Raw genomic sequence first — 19230 nt, 5'->3', positions numbered from 1 at the left:
AAATCCAAGTTTTCTCACCTCCCGCTTAATTATCATAGTACTTGCAGTGGATCCTGATGCAATTTCGAATTCCTGTGTGATGGTCTGGATAGATGTCCACCTATTACACATTACGACCCTCTTCAATTGTCGGCGGTTTCTGGCAGTCAACAGACGAGGTCGGCCTGTACGCTTTTGTGCTGTACGTGTCCCTTCACGTTTCCACATCACTAGCACATCGGAAACAGTGGACCTAGGGATGTTTAGGAGTGTGGAAATCTCGCGTACAGAAGAATGACACAAGTGGCATGCAATCACTTGACCATGTTCGGAGTACGTGAGTTCCGCGGAGCGCCCCATTCTGCTGTCTCTCAATGTATAATGACTACTAAGATCGCTGATATGGAGTACCTGGCAGTAGGTTGCAGCACAATGCACCTAATATGAGAAACGTATGTTTTTGGGGGTGTCCGGATACTTTTTATCACATAGAATATCTCCTGAACTATGTGTCGTACAGTGATATAATTTTGCAGTTACATTTATTGGTATATGCGCATGCTGTCTTAAAAATGTGTTGGAATACAGTGAGTAGTGAAGAACTAATAAATAGCAAGCAAGCAAGGAAGGAAGTCGGTTTAACGTCCCGTTGACAGTGTGCTCATTGGAGATGGTGCACAAGCTCCGATTGTGTCAAGGATGGGGAAAGAAATAGGCGGTGCCCTTTCAAAATGAACTACCCGGCATTTTCCTAGAGCGGTTTAGCGAAATCACGGAAAATCCAAATCTGGATGGCCGGACGCGCGTTTGGACCGTCGTCCTCCCGAATGTGAGTTTTGTGCGATAACCACTGAGCCACCTCGCTCGCTAAATAAACTACAACGTTTTGCCTCATGAGGTACTCTTGCCGCATGGACGTTGGGAAAGCAGTACGCGATAAACATTTTTCCTTTCATCATTTTGTAGGGGTTGTCAGCGAGACAAAATTTCGTAGTTGTTTGAAATTGTGCGTAAAGTTTGTTGGAAGTCGCTAAGTGCTGTAATTTTCAAATACTGGATAAGTGAAGTTTAGGAAATCTAGAATCTCTGGCTACGCCCCCACCCCTTTGATAAGTTCTTACTTCCACAAGATTCTTTCCTGACGGTGGGGTACATATGTACTAACTTTGGCTGAAATCGGTCCAGTGGTTTAGGAGGAGACATGAAACACACACACACACACACACACACACACACATACACAAAACCCGCACACACATACACACACACTCACACACACACACACTCACACACACACACACACACACACACACACACACACGTACATACATACATACATTTTTATAATATTATGGATATTTCGACGACTTACCAAGTCGTCTTCTTCAGAAGCTGCGAGCTTTGCCATTATGTATACTTCCTGCCTGGAAGTATACATAAGACCAGACTATCAACTATTTATGATCTCGCGTCTTGTTTACAGACTTGTTCGAGTTCCGATGCTCACTACGCTCTTTGATGCTTTTTTATTTTACAAAGTTCGCACAGATATTCCAAGAAACACAAATCCTCTTAGCGGTTTCCAGTTCTGGTGAATGTGATTGCTGGCTAGATATCAACAAATTGAGTGCCGGACTCCATTTCTTTTTTAAGCTGAAACCTCCATCCATGTTTATTAGAGTTACTGACACGATTATTTCGATTGACTGCTTAATTATGCTGTTCCAGAAACCTGACGTTTGAATCACAATACTCGTCTCATTGTATATGGTGTCATTGTTATATTCGAGGCAGTGGCTGGGTGACAGCTGATATGCTGCTGGGTGACAGCCGATATCCTTAGTTGTTTTAGCCACATGGACCACTGATGTTTCTTGAATCTCTCCTCGACTGCAATGAAAGTCTGCCCCACATATGACACACATGTGATGCACATGCGGCTTTCAGAGATCTATATCTTCTTGAATAGTACAAAGAATACTTTTTATCTTAGTTGAAGGGATCGAAATACACTGAATACCAAGTTCAGTAGGAGTCTTCCGACCTTTCCGTACACTGGGCCACCGTAAGGTACACTACTGGCCATTAAAATTGCTACACCATGAAGATGACGCGCTAGAGACGCGAAATTTAACCGACAGGAAGAAGATGCTGTGATATGCAAATGATTAGCTTTTCAGTGCATTCACACAAGGTTGGCGCCGGTGGCGAGACCTACAACGTGCTCACATGAGGAAAGTTTCCAACCGATTTCTCATACACAAACAACAGTTGACCGGCGTTGCGTGTTAAAATGCTGTTGTGATGCCTCGTGTAAGGAGGAGAAATGCGTACCATCACGTTTCCGACTTTGATAAAGGTCGGATTATTGCCTATCGCGATTGCGGTTCATCGTATCGCGACACTGCTGCTCGCGGTGGTCGAGATCCGATGACTGTTAGCAGAATATCGAATCAGTGGGTTCAGGAGGGTAATACGGAACGCCGTGCTGGATCCCGACGGCCTCGTATCACTAGTAGTCGAGATGACAGGCGTCTTATCCGCATGGCTGTAACGGATCGTGCAGCCACGTCTCGATCCCTGAGTCAACAGATGGGGACGTTCGCAAGACAACAACCATCACACGAACAGTTCGATGACGTTTGCAGCAGCAGAGACTATCAGCTCGGAGACCATGGCTGCGGTTACGCTTGACGCTGCATCACAGACAGGAGCGCCTGCGATGGTGTACTCAACGACGAACCTGGGTGCACGAATGGCAAAACGTCATTTTTTCGGATGAATCCAGGTTCTGTTTACAGCATCATGATGGTCGCATCCGTGTTTGGCGACATCGCGGAGAATGCACATTGGAAGCGTGTATTCGTCATCGCCATACTGGTGTATCACCCGGCGTGATGGTATGGGGTGCCATTGGTTACACGTCTCGGTCACCTCTTGTTCGCATTGACGGCACTTTGAACAGTGGACGTTACATTTCAGATGTGTTACGACCCGTGGCTCTACCCTTAATTCGATCCGTGCGAAACCCTACATTTCAGCAGGATAATGCACGACCGCATATTGCTGGTCCTATACGGGCGTTTATGGATACAGAAAATGTTCGATTGCTGCCCTGGGCAGCACATTCTCCAGATCTCTCACCAATTGAAAACGTCTGGTCAATGGTGGCCGAGCAACTGACTCGTCACACTACGCCAGTCACCACTCTTGATAAACTGTGGTATCGTGTTGAAGCTGCATGGGCCGCTGTACCTGTACACGCCATCCAAGCACTGTTTGACTCAACGCCCAGGCGTATCAAGGCCGTTATTACGGCCAGAGGTGGTTGTTCTGGGTACTGATTTCTCAGGATCTATGCACCCAAATTGCGTGTAAATGTAATCACATGTCAGTTCTAGTATAATATATTTGTCCAATGAATACCCGTTTATCATCTGCATTTCTTCTTGGTGTAGCAATTTTAATGGCCAGTAGTGTATACTATTTTTGGCTTTGCTTCCGGAACTTCTTTCTCTGGTGTCCTAGATTTTTATCGCTTCACTGTTGGTTCAATATGATGATCTGAGTACCCATTTCTTCGGAACACTGTCCGTTTGTTTCGTAGTTCAGCGAGGCTCTCCTTGTCTAAAGGTGTTCGAGCTTTGTGCAGAAGATTCATTAGCACCGAATTTCTTTGTGATGGGCAGTGATTGCTCGAGGCTTGCAGATATTCAGTGTGCGTAGGTGTTCTACATATATGTATTACTACGGACAGAGTTTCAGTGTTATATAAACTCTTCAAGTTTTTCCTGCCGTTGTTATAACACTAGAAATGTATCGCCCACGTACCGATCAAAACATATTTGTTTCAATGTGGTGGATTGTAGTGTCTGTGTTTCAGAGTGTTCAACGTATAGGTTCGCCACGACAGGTCATAACGGACTACCTGTCACTACCCCACCGGTTTGTTTGTAATATTCTCCACCGAAAAGGAAATAAGTTGATTTTACAAGATGCCTAAAATGTTCTGTGAAACAATCGTCGAAATTTTCCGCGATTAGTCCAAGGAAACAGAAAGTCCAACTCTCGTAGTGAGGGGGTCGTGGTAGCACCGCTGCTTGTGTTCTGAGATCCCTAACGATTTTACATGGCACTCACTGAGAAGAGACACCATCTACCATGTTTCATTTGTAGAACCAACACCTGTCAGTCTGCAGGCAGCGCCATTCGAAAGATCTAAAATCTTCTTATTGTAATTTGCGTTAGTTTACGAGTTTACCTTTCGCATGCGGCACATAATTTTTTTATTATTATTTCATTTGAGCACCCACACACCTTTCGCCTTTTTAATAAGGCATCTTCAGTGGGAGTTCAGGAAAGTTACATAATTTTTTCGTTGTCAAGTACAGATCATACTTTTAAAACAGTTCATGGAAGTTTTTTGTAATAAAATGGGAAGCGGCTTACAGATCAATGTCTAATTCGTAATGTCTAATTTGTAAATTAAGCAGCTTTCTTTCATATTGAAAATTGGTTGAAAGCTTCTGGTTTTTCGTATCATACTGTTTTTCAACCGTAGCATTTGAACTGAGGTTTTCTGTGTCTAGAGTGTCATTTGTTTTGGTAAGTGTTGCCACCATTCCTGGATCTTGCTTTTAATAGTTTTTTTTTTTGTGGCTGTATGTGTGTTGAAGTAAGTTTTGTGTGAGGACATGTATGTATGTTTGTATGCGAGTGTGTGTGTGTGAGTGTGTGTGTGTGTGTGTGTGTGTGTGTGAGAGAGAGAGAGAGAGAGAGAGAGAGAGAGAGAGAGAGCATCTACATTTACATCTAAATCTTCATGCCTATTCTTCAAATCACACTTAAGTACCTGGCAGAGGGTTCATCGAAGCACCTTCGCACTAATTCTCTATTGCTGCCCTCTCGAACAGTGCGCTGAAAAAACTAACTCCTCTGTCTCTCCGTGCACTGACTTCCCTCATTTTATTATGATGACCATTTCTCCCCATGTAGGTCGCTGTCAATAAAACATTTTCGCATTCGGAGAAGGAAACTAGTGATTGAAATTTCGTGAGAAAATCCCTCCGCAACAAGAAACGTCTTTTTTTTTAATACTGTTCACGCCAAATCCTGTGTCATGTCCGTGACACTCTCTCCTATATTTCTCGATTTCTCGATAATACAAATCGTGCTCCCCTTTTTTGAACTTTCTCTATGTTCTCCAATAACCCCACCCCGTAAGGATGGCACACCGCGCAGCAGTACTCAAAGAGAGGGAGGACAAGCGTAGTGTAGGCAGTGTCTTTATACGTCTGTTGAATCTTCTAAGTTTTCTGCCAACAAAACGAAATCTTCGCCCAATATTTTTTATGTGTTCTTTCCAATTTAAGCTGTTCATAATTGTAATTTCTAGGTATTTAGTTGAATTAGCTTTGACCAATTTATCGTGTAACCGAAGTTTAACGAATTTCTATTAGCACTCATATGGATAATATCACACTTTTCATTATTTTGGCTTGATTGCCAATTTTCGCAACATACAGATAGATATTTTACGTAAATCGTTTTGTAACTGGTTTTTTATCTTCTGACATTACTAGACGATAAACGACAGCATCATCTGCAAACAACCTGAGATGCCTGCTTGGATTGTCCCCAAAATCATTTATACAGAGCAGAGGGCCATAACACTACCTTGGAGAACGCCAGAAATAACTTCTGTTTCACTGGATGACTTTCGTCTGTTACAACGATCTGTGACCTCTCTGACAGAAAATCACGAATTCCATAAGCATGCAATTTGATTAATAGCCGCTTTTGAAGTACGATGTCAAAAGTCTCCCGGATATCTAGAAATACGGAATTGGTTTGCAATGCCTTGTCGATAGCAATCAACAGTTCGTGTGATTAAAGAGCTAATTTTGTTTCACAAGAAAGAAGCTTTCTCGTTCTGTGTTGACTATGCATCGATAGACCGTTTACCCAGAGGTAATTAAAAATGTTCAGATACAACATATGTTCCAAAATCTTGCAGCATATTGACGTTAATGATATGGGCCTTCAACTTAGTGGATTACTCCTACTGCCTTTCTTGAAAATTGGTGTCACCTGCGCAACTTTCCGGTCTTTGGGTACAGATCTGACGTCGAAGGAGCGGTTGTACATATTTGTTAAGTATGGTGCTATTGCAACAGCATACTCTAAAGGAGCCTAATTGGTATACAATCGAGACTGGAAGATTTGCTTTTATTAAGTGATTTAAGTTGCTTCACTACTGCGAGGACATCTACATCTAAGCTACTCATGTTGGCAGTTATTCTTGATTCGAATTCTTGAATATTCACTTCGTCTTTGTGGAAGGAATTTCGGAAGACTGTGTTTAGTAACTCGTCTTTACCAGCATTGTCATCGATAGCATTTCTATTTCTGTCACGCAGAGAAGGCATTGATTGTGTCTTGATGCTGGCATTCTTTAAATGTGACCAGAATCTGTTTGTATTTTGTGCCAGGTTTCGAGGCAAAGTTTAGTTGTAGAAACTATCATAAGCATGTCTCATTGAAGTTCGCGCTAAATTTTGAGCTCCTGCAAAAGATTGCCAGTCTTGGAGATTTTCTGTTCTTTTAAATTTGGCTAGTTTTTCCCCTATTTCTGCAACAGTGTTCTGAACTGTTTTGGGTACGGTGAGGGATCATCTGCACCTTTTGGTAATTTATTTGATATAAATCACTCAGTTGCTGTTGATACTATTTCTTTGAATTCAGGCCATACCTGATCTACTCTTACATTGTTAATATGGGAGAAGTGGAGATAGTCTTTCAGAAGGCGTCCAGCAAATTGTCATCTGCTTTTCCGAGTAGATATATTTCTCGTTTGCTTTTGGTGGATTTAAGACTTACTGTATTCAGTCTCTCTACGACAACGTTTCTTTTACTAATCTCAGCATCCGTTTTGATGCTCATTATTACCTCAGGATTCTTTGTCGCTAAGGATCAAGCATGTTTTCACAACCGTTTACTATTCGAATGGGGCTCATGAACTAATTCCTAAGCGAGACGGAACAGTTCAAGTTCCTAGGCGTTCGGATAGATAGTAAGCTGTCGTGGAAAGCCCATGTTCAGGATCTTGTTCAGAAATTGAATGCTGCTTTATTTACCTTTAGAACAGTATCTGAAATAAGTAACAGTTCAACACGAAAAGTAGTCTACTTCGCATATTTTCATACGCTTATGTCGTATGGTATTATCTTTTGGGGTAATTCTTCTGATTCAAAAAGGGTATTTTTAGCTCAAAAACGAGCTGTTCGAGCTATATGTGGTGTAAGTTCGAGGACCTCTTGCCGACCCCTATTCAATAGTCTGGGAATTCTGACATTGCCCTCACAGTATGTATTTTCTTTAATGTCGTTTGTTGTTAGCAATATTAGCTTATTCCCAAGAGTTAGCAGCTTTCACTCAGTTACTACTAGGCAGAAATCAAATCTACATGTGGAATGCACTTCCTTGACTCTTGTGCAGAAAGGAGTGCAGTATTCTGCTGCATCCATTTTCAATAAGCTACCACAAGAACTCAAAAATCTTAGCAGTAGCCCAAACTCTTTTAAGTCTAAACTAAAGAGTTTCCTCATGGCTCACTCCTTCTATTCTGTCGAGGAGCTCCTGGAACAGCTAAAAAATTAAGCAAATTCCAGTGTTACATTGTTGATTTTCTTTATTTAAACTTACGACTTGTCTGCTGAATATGTTTCTTATATTTCATTTTATCTGTTTCTACAATCGTGTTATAATTTCATGTATTGACTCGTTCCATGACCATGGAGACTTCTCCTTAATTTGGTCCCACGGAACAATAAATAAATAAATAAATAATAATTTTCAGAGAATACGTTTAGCACAATTTTGGATGATGTTGTATGCATACCTCCGGACTTAAACACGTATTTACGAGAACATATTGCGGATAAATTGAAGTCACTACCAACTATAATTGTACGAGTCGGGTACACGTTTGAAATTAAACACAAGTTTTCTTTGATTGGTTCAAATGGCTCTAAGCCCTATGGGACTTAACATCTGAGGTCATCAGTCCCCTAGACTTAGAACTACTTCAACCTAACTAACCTAAGGACATCACACACATCCATGCCCAAGGCAGGAATCGAACCTGCGACCATAGCGGTCACGCGGTTCCAGACTGAAGCGCCTAGAACCGCTCGGCCACCACGGCCGGCACTAGATTATTACTGTAACTATTGTTTGTTGCTATTTGTGTCAGGAGATCTGAGTGTTTCTGGTAGTTTACGGCGCTGGGTGGTACTGGTAATGAGTTGTATTAACTGTGAAGTGCTCATTATAATTATGTCATCTTCTATTATATACTTTTAACATGTGTCCTGAAAGTTTATAAGTGGGAGCTTTCTTGAAACAACACTTTGATAAAACGCAAGAGCTGATTTCACACACACACACACACACACACACACACACTCATGCTCTTTCTCTCTCTCTCTCTCTCTCTCTCTCTCTCTCTCACTTTCTCTGTATGTCTCCCCCCCCCCCTCTCTCTCTTCCTCTCTCTCCCTCTCCCTCTCCTTTCCCCACCCTAGAGAGAGTCACACATTCTCTCTCTTTCTCTCTCTCTCTCTCTCTCTCTCTCTCACACACACACACACACAAGTACACACAAGTTCAGACACAAAATGACATCAACATACGTATGTCAACCAATGAAACAATTCAAAGCAACAACCAGGAAAGTTGGCAGCACTTACAAAGACAATAAAAACTTGAGTGAACTGTTTTAAGCCTATAACCTGGAAATGACAGGACGCCCACTCTCTATGTTTCGTTAAAAAGGCGAAACGTGTTTGGGAGCATAAGTATAATACAAAAAATTTAATCTGGAGCATGCAAAAGGCGTTTTTCTTGCAAACAACTGAAATTTACAATGAGAAGACTTTCGATTCATCACATTCAGCTGAGATGCACACCGCTAAGAGAATTTGCGTTTCACAGAATTATCAGTGCAAGCTCTGGAAAACAAATGAGCATCGTAAGGAATAGAGGGTGCCGGGAGTCGAACTTGGCTGCAAATAACGGGGCGAGACCAACAATAGTTCACAGTCTGATTGGAGTCAAGGCAGCGAGTACTCATAAGAGCGAATTCTCCGACACCTGAAGTAGGCAGCTGGGTCGGTCGTCGAAATATCGTGCATAAAATGAAAATAACGAAGCAGCAGAACACCCAGAAGCACAACATTAATTTAGCGAGAGTATTATTTGTTGGCTAAGTTTGGAAAGAAACTTCTTGCCTGTTTTGTACAGCGAGGTAGTTTCTCTAAAATGTCTTTAATGACTCTCTGTAGTCACATGCACTTTAAAACATACGATTTTGTAGGCCCAGGCTGTTAGTAGAAAATGAAAGCTCAGTTGTTTTCAAGTCTTATTAATAGATGTCTTTACTGCTATGCAGTCGAGCGGTCAAGATCATTTTTACGTGTCATTCTTGAACAATTAAGCTAGTCGTCTTCGTCGGATACAGTGAACGCTGGTCTCAGCTCTGGTCACTGGCTCGGCTTCAGCCGAATGAGACGCATTAATTATCAGTTATTAACTGAAAACAAACTCTGTTGCATTTATTACATATCCCTTCGATATTGAAGGAACCTGATTGTATGGTGTGGAGAGTGAGGTGAATCTGACTGGATCAGTTGGATTTCTGGAGAGTGGTATAGTAGGCATGAGATGCAGAATCATCAGGATAATGAAGAAGTTGAATGGCAACTGATGATTTGTACTCTATTGTGGGGAATATGAAGTCCTGTTCGATATTTCAAGTCGTGATGAAACTAGAACCCTGGGTTTGATGTGCAATATTCTACAGATACAGCATATAAGTTTGATGTTTTGCAAGTTGTCATCATAGGGAAGACGTCTCCAAGGATAAGAGATTTCATTCCAGCAACGATGCTGACTGTGATGGCATCTATCTTTGTTTTGAATACATTTTCCCAGAGATACTATGTTTACAGGACGACCCATAGAGTCTCTTTGGAGTTAGGAAAGGAGAAAGAAGTATCTTCAACGCGTGATTTTAATACCACCATTACAGGCATATGTATAGTACAACGATTAGTTTAGTCTGCGAAGTGGAGATGTCTGAATTCGCTTCAGCACCTGGTACAGATTCTAAACGGTCATGTAGATTAAATCCAATGAAAATTGGAAGTAATAAAACGTTCAAAAATTGTTTCATACTTTTTAAGCGGTATGTTTCATCCTTTCCATCTCTGAATCAAACAGAGCAGTCTAATGACATCTGTCCTGTTGTCACCTGTTTTTTTTTGTCAAGGCACAGTGCATGTATTACTTGACCTACACATGATGCTTATACTGCGTCAAAGAGCAGTTACATATCAACGAAACAGAAACTTTTTTCTCAATTTTTATGCAAATCTTGCTAGTTAGTGTGGAAACGTAATCAAGAGGGAGTGAAGCAGGGCATATTGGCATTTGGATTAAAATGCTTTGTAATTGACTAATGGCTGATTGCAAATCAATGCTGCTACATTTTCAAGGTCACTGTAGACGTGACACAGGAAGCGTTTACTGCATGAGACAAAGCGACTATGAGATAATTACGCGCCCCACCGCTCAACTGTCGGGCCCCGTGTTATGTTAAATGGAAAGTAGACCGCTCACCTTGATGTTGGGGTTGGCCCCAGTGTTGTTGGCCATGACGACGACTCCCACAGACATGTCGCCTCGCATGCTGAAGGCGAGCACGTGCGTCACACACAGCAGCGCCGACATCAAGTGTCGCACGCCAAGCGCCGGGGCATCTGGAACAAGTGCACACGGGCATGGAATACTCTTGAGTCTTCAGTCATAAGTAGAAATAATGAAAGGATGTATGTGTGATTTATATCTTTTTTCCTTAATGCTCAGTCGTCAGAAGATCATGATCTTTATCTAATACCGAAGAGGACTTCAAGTATGGCACGGACAACAATTACGAAACGATTCAATAATGATCTAAAACTGGTCAGGTGCAAGTAGTGTTCGTGTTCTGTGGGTTCCATACAAACTTTATTATATATACAGACAGTTCATCCATCCCGGGGTTCGAGAATCTCGACATTTTTCCTGTTATCGACACTGATACTGGCATTATATCGCTCCAAAGAATTCCGAAATATTCCGAATCTTTTAATTTTAAGTGTGAAGTTGGATAAAAAATGACAAACGAAATACTTTTTAATGTGATATAATTACAAATTAACAATGTTCGGTCGGCCGCGGTGGTCTCGCGGTTCTAGGCGCGCAGTCCGGAACCGCGCGACTGCTACGGTCGCAGGTTCGAATCTTGCCTCGGGCATGGATGTGTGTGATGTTCTTAGGTTAGTTAGGTTTAAGTAGTTCTAAGTTCTAGAGGACTGATGACCACAGCTGTTCAGTCCCATAGTGCTCAGAGCCATTTGAACCATTTTTTAACAATGTTCGCATGTTTTTTTTTTTTTCTTTTACTTGTACTGTGAAATCTTGCTTCTTGCCAAATTTCATGATTCTAGGTAAATAGGAAGCACCCTATAGCCTCTGAAGAGTGAGTTAGAGAGCATCGAAGCATATGACATAAGTGGCTGTATCTTTTGATTGTACTGATTTAGAAGGGTACATTTTTACGCCGATAAGGGACCGTAAACCTTAGCCCGTGACGTAAATTACAACTTGATACATCTACCAGTTGCTGAGAAAAAGAGATCTTAACGGATGGACGAACAGACAGTTGAATAATAAATGACAAAAAAATGTTTTCTCGTGTGATATAATTACAAGTTAAGAATTTTCGTTTTTTTTTTTAATTACAGTGTGAAACCTTGCTTCTTGCCAAATTTCATAGAGGAAGTATCCTACACGTTTTGATGAGTGACTTTGCTTGTGTCAAAATATGTGACATAAATGTCCGTATCTTCTGAGTGCATTGACTTACAAGCTTCGATTTTCTACGGTGCTAAGGACCCATAACCGTTAGTACATGACACAGATTTCAACTTGATAACGTCCAACCGTTCTGAGTTTTTTAACAGTCGGACAACAGACAGATGGGTAAAAAGCAATCCTATGAGTTCCCCTTTTACCGGCTGAGATACGGAACTCTAACAAGCTGGCTCCAATGTTTGTTTTCGACTGATACAGTTGTTTTGCGTTTCTTCATAACCTACTGCATTCTATCTCCTCATATTTATTACTGCATTGCAGTTGGATTTGAAAGACTGTCACATCAACCAAATATTGAAAAATAAGTTGTAGCCAGAGTCTCGTCATCAATAAATCAAGTGACGGACGCAGTAGCACCGCGCTATGTGACGCAAAAACATGCCGGAGTGCTTGAAACAAATGTATACTGCAACAGAACATGACCCCATGTTGTCAAGCCACCAGAGGTACGCTACAGTCTTAGCGCAGGTATGTTCCACTGCATTCATCCACTGTGAAACACCTGCATGTTTCCATCCCCATTATGCTTACGTACAACTTCTACATTCATTATGCGTCTGGCAAATACGACGTATTACACTGTGCGACGTGGCTGAAATGGCACTGAGACTTCCAGACGCTTGACCTGTACTCCCTTTGCAACCGAGCTACTCCAACACACTCAACGTACAAGGGCTTAGCACGCCGAGACGAAAGCACACGCCAATAGGTGAAGTGTGGCCCTGTGTCAAAAGCATTCTTGTCTGCCACTGACTGTGCTGCGAGGCTTCATCAGCTACGACAGTAAACCTCGCACTCACAAACACATTAGACTTCATTACAGTGTCAGACAAGCGTCAACAACAGGAGACGTCGTCAGGAAGAGGCACATCTGCACCTTTCCAGTACGGCCTATCATTATTTATCTCATGAGACAAATGCAGAAATATTTCTTAATTTTATCCATTGTTTTCCAGCAATATTAATAGTTTGTGTGAGTGAAATGTCAGCGTTATGTGCACATTACACAAGAAAACGGTTTCCTGTTGAACCACCTGCCATGTGTTGTAGGAATGGCCAGGTTAAACTGCCACACTCCTGTCCACCACCAGCCAGATTACATGCACTGACACAAAGGGACGCACCGCTGATGAGACATTTCTTGTGGCATATACGAGAACATAAGGCAACGTTCCAGATTACGTCGTTTGGTGCAACAGCACCATGTGCACACACTGTTATTTTGTGTAGTATTAGTATCGACCTGCTTTGCAGGGCAAGTCACACATCAGAGGCAGAAACAGTTTTTCAGCTTCTAATGTATAGGCTGCTCAGCACAACAGGTGTATCCTGTTGGAGTAGCATTAGCCTTTTTTATTGGCCTGCTTTCAATGGAAGCTTACATGTTTTGGGAAAAAATACGTCACCAAGTCCTTGGCACATTGACTGTGCTGCGAGAGGAGCATGTTGCGGGAATAGTATCAGCCTCCTTTATCATCCTCTTTTGCAGTGTTTACTCATGTGGATGGACGTGCTTGGGAGAGGGTTGATATGAATAGAGGAAACGATGAGAGAGAGGGGAGGGGAGGAGCAGGAGGGCATGGTATGGGCCTCCATTATCGACCTACATTACAGAGTAGCCTACAAAACAAGGGAAAAAGGGGCTTACATACCACTGTCATGTAGGCTATGCTGCATAAGAGTGGGAGTAGTACCAGCCTGCTTCATCGGTCTCTTTTGCAGTGGTTACACATGTGGAAGAGCATGCCTGGGGTAAAGTTGAGGTGGAAATAGGAGGAGATGGAGAGAGAGAGGGATTTATTAGAGATGGGGCCCCTCCACGTCCGCACCAACGTGGTGACCAAACCAAACGTTCTACTGTCACCTCTGTAAACATGTTAGTTATCTAGTAAGTGGATCACAGGATGCTGGGCTGTGATGTTATCCGTGCGTCTGGGTAAGACTACGCATTAACACGGTCCATCAGGTGATAGATAGTGGACGAAACGCGAGTGAGGGTAGCGATTTGAAGAGCAGAGGGAAAAAAGTGCCGTGGGAAAAAAAACCTCTGCGACAGTGGGATGGGTAGTAACAGCAGTAGTGGCTTACTAGCTGCTATAGTTCATGCAAGGTTGGATTTGTTAGTATGGGTATCATGCATCATTACCGTGGCTAGCGATGGCTATGTATCCCAGTTGCTGCAGCCGCTACATTCCTGGAACAATCAAGATCGTTATACAGTAGTGGGAGATAGGCCATAGATCATCTCACTGTGTGGGGGATGTGTGGAGTTTGTCTGCATGCAGTGTACGGTACGGCTTCCCTGCGTGGTGCCAGTTATTTGGCAGTGTGTTCCAGCTGGATATCCAGTAATGGCGTCTGATTAACAGGGGCTCACCTGTACCGTTATGTTTGCGTATGCTTGGCCATGGATGTTAGGTCCTTACAAGTATGTCTTTTGGTCTTTTATGTTTCCATCTATGGTTGTGGTCGTAGTTCCCCAGATACAGAATAAACGGGTTCTGCGAATGTCTGGAGTTTCTGTATAGTCTTGTGGTGAGTTGTTGGATTACCTCCGTGAGCGTCTCAAGTCGGTATTCCCGGTGAAGGTCCGCGATGCGTGTGTATCGTGGAGCATGGCTTATGATTTTGAGTACTTTGTTTTGTATGAGCTGCAGACGGCGCAGGCGTGTAGGCGCAGCGTATCCCCAGACAGGAGCTGCGTACGTCATCAGGGGTCGGATAAGTGTCATGTACATGGACGTCGACACCCTTCTGTTCAGTGTGCTACGCCTGTTGAGCATAGGGTAGAGCTGTTTGAGCCTCGCGCTAGCTCGGTTGGTCATGTGTTGTATGTGGTCCCCACAGAGTAATTTCCGGTCCAGCCAGACACCGAGGTATTTGACTTTCTCACGGAAACGTATTGGGCGTGCATGTAGAGTTATTGGTCTGCAGTATCAGTGTTTGCGCAGTTGCTTCGGTCTTCTAGTGAACAGAACGGCTTCGCACTTGTCGACGTTTACTCTAACACGCCATTTCTCCAACCAAGGCTCAGCCACTCTGAGTGCAGTCTGTAGGCGTGACGTAATGGTTGATGGTTTCCAATCTTGCGCGAGGATGGCTGTGTCATCCGCGTAGATTGCCGTCGTTGTGTTGTGTGTGGTTGGGAGATCGTTTATGTAGAGGTTAAACAGTAGGGGCCCTAGGATGCTTCCTTGGGGTACTCCCGCGTGTATACCGTGTCGTGTTGATTGTTTTCCCTGCACGTCAGTGTTGAAACTCCTGGCTTCAAGGACCTGATGCGTAGCCTGCCTAGCATGATAGGCATGTTATGGAACTAGAGTGCTTTATTGAACTGTATTGCAGGGACTGTATGTTCCAAAGGGAGTGTCTGAAGACAGATCGAGATGAATAAAGGAGAGGACAGACAAAGTCAGTGGGAGGAGGAAATGGATTGAGAGAAGGGAAGGACAGGAAGATGTATAAAGCAGACAAAAGGTGTAGAGAGGTAGTGGTCTGGTGGGAAAGAAAGAGGGAGAGGTGGACATGGAAAGAGACCAGAGGGAGGGAAGGGTAAGATGTGTCCAGAGACGTTGTGGGGGGGGGGGGATGGATAAGGAGAGGGGGAGGAGGAGGTGAAGAGAGAGTGGGGAGGAGGAAACAGACAGAGGTGGATGAAATGGACAGACAGAGAGTGGTAGAGGTGGACACAACGTGTTAAGAAGGTGAGGTGTGTTAGTGTATGTGTCACATGTATATGGATAAGAAGCCATGGGGAAAAGACTAGCCTTCTCTACATACTTATATAAAGTAGAGTTTACGTGTGTGTATGTCTGGGATCTCCCCCCAAACTCCTGAACTGGTCCCAACCAAATTTGGCACAGAAACGGTAGCATTGTAGGACTTATAACTTCCTAACTCCAACAGGAGCGAGGATATTGGAAAAAGTGTTGTTGTTTTTGTTTTTTTTTCATCCAATGGCGTACTCGTTGCCCTGAATGGCAGGCATATTTCGGAGGAAGAGTATCAGCTATCTGATCACTTGCTTTGTAGGGCAGGCTACATGTCAGAGGTAAGAAATGGTTTTCCATCACGCAACAGGTATGCTGCCCTGTTCGAAGGCATGTTGTGTTGGAGTAGTATCAGCCTGCCTTACCATTCTGCTTTGTATGGTAGCCTACACATCAGGAGCAGAGAAGATTACCAGCTCCTGACATATTGGGTATCATACATACTGTGTTGGAGTGGTATCAGCATTGATGGAGGAATGGATAGGAAAGTATGGAGGGAAGAGGGCATAAATAGAGGAAAAGGGAAGCAGTATTGGAACAGCGTCAAGGAAATAGATGGTCAGAGAGTAGTGGATTAGAAAGCAAATGGAGCTTTGGAAGAGAAGAATGTGGACAGCACAGAGGGGGGGGGGGGGGTTGATAGAGATGGACAGAGAGAGGGTGAGAAGGGGAGAGACAGAGAGAGAGAGGAAGGGAGAGATGCATAGAGAGAGGAGTGGAGGGCACAGAGAGAGTTGGAAGAGGAGATACACAGAGAGATGAGAAGGGAATGGACCGAGAGGGTGAGGAGATCAGAGAGAGGGGAGGAGAAGATAGAGGAAAGAGGAGGAGACGAAGAGACAGGGTGAGGAAGAGGAGATAGGTGTGGGAGGATTACGTGGGCATGGTGACAGAGGAAGATGTGGAAACAGAGAGGGACTGTGGAGGTCTGGGAAATGTGGTGTTGAATACATATATGGGCAAAGTGAGGAAAAGACTACTATATGTATGTATGTTGTTCTGACACTCCACTACTTTTCACATTCGTCATACATCATCAAAAACACACTGCGAGTGCGTTAGTGTAACTATAATAAATGACAGGGGTTAGGAGTGGACCCTTATTGTATGACAGAGCACATTGGTGATTAGCTGTTATTGTCAAAGAAGCACACGAGTTTACATAGATTGTGACATGACACTTTCAGGACGGTTGTCAATATAACGCATTACATCCTGTTTAGCAGAAATAACACTGAACACAACAATCTCAAATTTAAATAGAAGGTTCTTTACAAGATTTTCCTTACTTCTAGACAGTGAAGTTGGCCAATATTACGACAAATCATCTGATTCCAGTTCTAAGTTCGGTACTATTTAGGATGACAATCAAGTCTATGGAGGATGGTTAGTTTTTGTGACAAGATGAGCAAAAGATTACTCAAGGTTGCTCGAGTTCACAGTGGACGCAAGCTGGTAATCGAACAATTTTCCGCCTCTGCCAGCGGCCTTTACCTTCAGCTGCACGTGCTGTCAGCTGCATTGCTTCTCCTGCCCTCTGAAAATCCTATAAAAAGTTAATCAAAATCTTTACTGATTTTATCAGCTGAAACTGTCCTATGTTTCTCGTTAGGTGAGAAAACATGCACTCATCCCTAGTCTGGAAAATATTGCGATATACACTTACATAGATGGAACGGTTTGTATACTCAGTTCTTGCAAGATCAATTAACTACGCAGCTGTTTTGTTTGTCCACTACCAGAGTTCAACGACTCTAGCTGGATGTCAGCCAAAGTGAACGCAGTGTTCACACAAAAATTCCTCTTTTGACTTCGTATAGGGCGTGATTCGCCCTGTTCCACACTTGACACTGGTTCTGAGGAGAGTCCCCAAAGTTTTCGGTATTGTGTCTTTCGTAGAAAACTGTCCCCCACCTGTGTCCTTTCGTGCTTCACGTCCCGGCTTTTTCAGACCAATGGGAGGGTTCCTTTCATCTTGTGGAAACTACCCCAGACAATCGCAAAGGGCCTACCCTTAAACAGCGTCACAACGTTGACCCTTTTTCTCATTCTGAGTTTATTTCAACCAATCGGACGTTTTGTGCCCTCTCCTGACGCCTAAAAGCTGTACACGTACATCATGAGTGCACCACAGGCCTTTCACATGATCAATAGCATTGCTGATATGTTTCTATCCATCTGGAAATTCCCCTATGCAGTTTTCTAGAGAATATCTCCATCGCTAGTAGCACTGGGCCGCTACCTGCTCCCCTTGATGTATCGCCCAGCACGTTCATTGTCCCTCTCACCACGGGTCACCAACCTCTTTTAGAAGCCTGTGACAGCGCAACTCGCGTCTGCGCCCAAACTAAAACGTTTCTTTCAGTAGCTTTTTTCACATTTTGCTCATTGACATGGAGGATTTGGGTTCGGTGTGTTAATACATTACATACTATACATTTTGATATGCAAATCTGCTCACTGTTGCCAAAGTATGTCAGGTGACACAACCATCTACTTGTTATGACATATAAAATCTCATGTAAGGTGCGAAATTGACATTCATTCAAGCTGCCACCTTACATAGTGTATGTATGTATGCATAAGAAGTCCTTCCAAGCTCCTGAACCGATATGGGCCAAATCTGACATACAAATTCTTCACCCCAAGAGTGCGAACAAAGGGAGATTTATAACATTCTAACTCTATTATTTAAGAGATACAGTCATGCATGTTTTTTAAGCCCCAGCCACATAGGCTGCCCTGGATGCCAGGCATGTTGTAAGGGGAGTAGTATTGACATGCCTTATCGACTTACATTGCAGGGCAGCCTACTCATTAAGGGGAAGGAATGGTTTGCCAGCCCCCGACATGTAGTCTGTCTGGAACAAGAGGTGTGTTGTGCTAGAGTAGTAACAGCCAGCTTTATTGGCCTGCTTTGCATGGCAAACTACACATCATGGGAATAAAAGGGTTTCAAAGCCCTTGGTATAGAGGCTCTGCATGAGAGGCAGGTATGAAAGTAGTATCGACTTGCCTACTTGTGCAGATGGATGTACCAGGGAGGAAGATTGGGGTGGATACTGGAGGCAAAGGAGAGAGATGAGAGATGGGGTGGGAGTGGGTGGATATGGCAGATAGAAAGAAGTGGTGCAGGAGGAGAAGGGTTTGATGGAAAATGCAGAGATGGAGGGGAAGGAGGAGATGGAGGGAGAGAGAAAGGGTGGAAGAGATGGACAAAGGAAGAGGGATGAGGGGATGGACAGATATGGATGTAAGGAGGTGGTGGGCAGACAGAGGGTAGGTGGAGATATGGGCCAAGAGATATGCATATTCTGTATGACCTTGTGACATACATGTACACATGCAAAAAGGTGGGGAAGAGGCTACTACATACTGCACATTAAGGAGTCTATGTACATGGGTATATACCTTGAATCTCCTTCCAAATTCCTGGATCAATTCCAATAAAATCTGGTACACAAACAGCGAACTTCATGAGTATCATCACTATAGCCTTCCAGCT

At 43.3% G+C, this 19230-nt stretch overlaps 1 protein-coding gene across 1 annotated transcript in view; it reads right to left on the bottom strand.

Moving 5' to 3' along the window:
• LOC124799346 (putative inorganic phosphate cotransporter) overlaps positions 1 to 19230 on the bottom strand; it is a 163537-nt gene that overhangs the window by 77139 nt on the left and 67168 nt on the right. The window contains exon 2 of the mRNA XM_047262918.1: positions 10660 to 10799. Within this exon, the coding sequence (XP_047118874.1) occupies positions 10660 to 10799 (140 nt within the window). The remainder of the gene's footprint in view (positions 1 to 10659; positions 10800 to 19230) is intronic.

The sequence above is a fragment of the Schistocerca piceifrons genome, chromosome 1 (genome assembly GCF_021461385.2).
Source record: "Schistocerca piceifrons isolate TAMUIC-IGC-003096 chromosome 1, iqSchPice1.1, whole genome shotgun sequence".
NCBI lineage: Eukaryota > Metazoa > Arthropoda > Insecta > Orthoptera > Acrididae > Schistocerca > Schistocerca piceifrons.
This window is presented reverse-complemented; position numbering and strand designations above follow the sequence as displayed.